The sequence below is a fragment of the Sitodiplosis mosellana genome, unplaced genomic scaffold (genome assembly GCF_009176505.1).
Source record: "Sitodiplosis mosellana isolate CC-2019 unplaced genomic scaffold, AAFC_SMos_1.0 Smas_scaffold_4, whole genome shotgun sequence".
Taxonomy (NCBI): Eukaryota; Metazoa; Arthropoda; class Insecta; order Diptera; family Cecidomyiidae; genus Sitodiplosis; species Sitodiplosis mosellana.
This window is the reverse complement of record NW_022595247.1, coordinates 360,828-363,404: the sequence shown is the minus strand read 5'-3', so window position 1 is coordinate 363,404 and position 2,577 is coordinate 360,828. Positions and strand designations below refer to the sequence as shown.

General features: G+C 37.6%; 1 protein-coding gene across 1 annotated transcript; it reads right to left on the bottom strand.

Annotated features, from left to right (window-relative positions):
- Positions 1-1,357: 1,357 nt before the first annotated feature.
- On the bottom strand, positions 1,358-1,930 carry LOC129566622 (putative uncharacterized protein DDB_G0279653). Its single transcript, XM_055442706.1, has one exon. It carries the CDS (start codon positions 1,928-1,930, stop codon positions 1,358-1,360), a length of 573 nt encoding a protein of 190 aa, XP_055298681.1.
- Between the last annotated feature and the right edge of the window lie 647 nt (positions 1,931-2,577).

Below are 2,577 nucleotides of genomic sequence, written 5' to 3'. Positions count from 1 at the left end.
TTTCTTTGTCACCAAAACATTACATGCGTAAGGTGAGTTTCCCTACTTCACAACACCGTCTTTAATCCACTCTTTTATTTGCTTTGCGACAATATCGCGATGTGCGTACGGTAATCGTCGTGATGGTTCATGAATTGGGTTTTCATCTGTCAACTGGATTTTCATTTCAACACTTGAATCAATATTCGACTTTTTCGGCATATAGTCTTCGATCATTTTTTCGACTTCTTTTGGCACGTCACTGACTTCATCTTTTTGTGTGATTGCCATCATCCACAGTTTTTTTGCTTCTTTTTCGGTTTCACTTTCGTTTCCAATACGTTTCACTGTGATTGTGCCCTTTTCCATCGTTAGGTGCACGTCGAACAAAAATTCATTTCCAATCAACACATCAGATCAAATTAATTTCCAATCAACGTCATTGTCTTTCACAATACGGAAACGAGGCGTAAAAACTTGGTCGTCGATCAACAAATCACCGAAAAAATAACGATTGCTTTTCGCTTCTGCACCGCCAGCTCCCTTATAACTGTCTGTGTTATTGTAAATAATTTTTTTGGCGTTCAACTTTTTCGCAAATGATTCACACACTGCATTTACATCACTGCCTGTGTCCATGAATGCATCTGATTCGTTGCCATTCAATTCGACTTTTTTCATTGCTCTCAGTTTAATTTCACTTGTGATGTGCATCATCTTTTTTTCATCATCTTTTTTGTTATCGTCGCTCTTTTTGCGCATATTATCACTAGCGCGGTGACCGAATTCGAAACACTTAAAACATTTCGCGCCTTTTTCTTTCGTTGGGCACGATTTCATCAAATGTTTATCTCCACACAAAAAACAGCGTTGCTCTTTATCGGTCGTCGAATTTGCTTTCGAGAATTCACTGTTGTCTTTGCTTGACTTCGAATTCTGTTTCGATTTGCCACTTTCAACTTTTTTCTTTGTGCCACTTGCTTTGAATTTCTCGTAATCGTCCAACTTTGGTTTTATGTTTTTGCACCGTACAATAGCATTTTATTGTTGTGGTCGTCGTCGATACCGTCGATTATGTACTGAATAACGGATTCATCTTCGATGTCATTGGCGACACCAATTTCTCTCATTTTCAACATATAATCACGCAAAGTTTCAACGTTCTTCTTCTTCTTTGTTTGCAATAATTGATGCGCTTCACCACTTGTCAACTTTTTTCCGAATTCTTCGATCAATTCCGACTTGAGTTCATCGTATGTGGACACTTTCACTGTACGCAAAAATAATTTAGCCGAATCTTTTGTCACTCTTTTGGCGTAAATTAATTTCTGTAAGTCATTCCACTTGAACATTTCAGCGTGTTTTCGAATTCTTCGATTTATGTTTCGATGCGATAATTCCCAGTTCCAGTGAACGAATTCAACGCGTGTTCGATGTCACGGAATGAAAATGCTGCAAATGAACCGCTATTTTGATTGCTAGCTCTTACTTCGTGCGATGTGTTCATTAAGCTTGGCTTTGTGAACTGATTTGCACTATTTACTTGTCGCTGACAACTTGATTGTGTATGTGGACGGCTACCGTTTACACTGTCTTCGTTTTCGTTGCTTACACCGTTCGGTGGTTGCTGCTGCTGTTGTTGTTGTTGTTGCTGATGCTCTTCCGTTGTGTGTGCAGCGTCACTTTCATCATGGTTGCTTTGACTTTGATTTTGACGCGCATTTTCTTGTTTCAATGCCGCCAATTCTTCTTGCATTTTGACGAGTAAATTTTTCAATTCGTCGACATTATCTCTCGTAACACTATTTGAACGCGATGACTGTGATGACGTATTTTCTACCAAAAACTCTTTCAATCTAGTTCTCAACTCTTCTTCTGTACCATCGGTACCAAGTCCGTTTTTACGACACTCTTCGATCAGTTCGGCTTTTTTCATTTTATTCAACTGCATTTTGCACGACAAACGACTTTGACGACAACGACTTGAACTACATCGACGACAAATGAAAAAAAAATCCGATGAGCTGACTACTGAAAATGTACCGCTACGGCTACTTGATTGTGTGCGACCGACTTTTCGACTTTTCAACTTTTCAACTTTTCAACTTTTTTCTGGAAAAATTCATTCCATTTCAACTTTAATCGATTTAATTTTAATTTCAATCGACATTTTATCAACTTTTATCTACTTTTTTCAACTTAATTTTCAATCTGTTTGAGCCTCCAAAGTTGTAGGAAATAATGAAACACAGAGATGTTGTTTGGTTCGTGTTGCATTATAAACTGATTCTTTATTCAATAAGAGTGAAGTTGCTCATGTTACGCGTGAGCTGTCACAACCACAGTGGCTGCGTACTATGCTTACGTCAGGCTACGTTCTGTATACTCCCCACACCAAAAACATAATCATTTTTTTTACAAATATTTATATTTCTTTTTTTAAAATAAATAATAAACTACCGAATGGTTCTCAGTAGAATCATCATGCATTTCATCATTATTTATCGATTTTCCATGCTATTTTATATACAGTGTCAAATTGACACTGCAACGACAGATACGTGACTTTGTTAGAGCAGCGGACAACGGTTGATATTA

Excerpts from the sequence above, each read along its gene's own strand:
- LOC129566622 (XM_055442706.1), bottom strand. The coding sequence starts at position 1,930 with ATGCAGTTGAATAAAATGAAAAAAGCCGAACTGATCGAAGAGTGTCGT.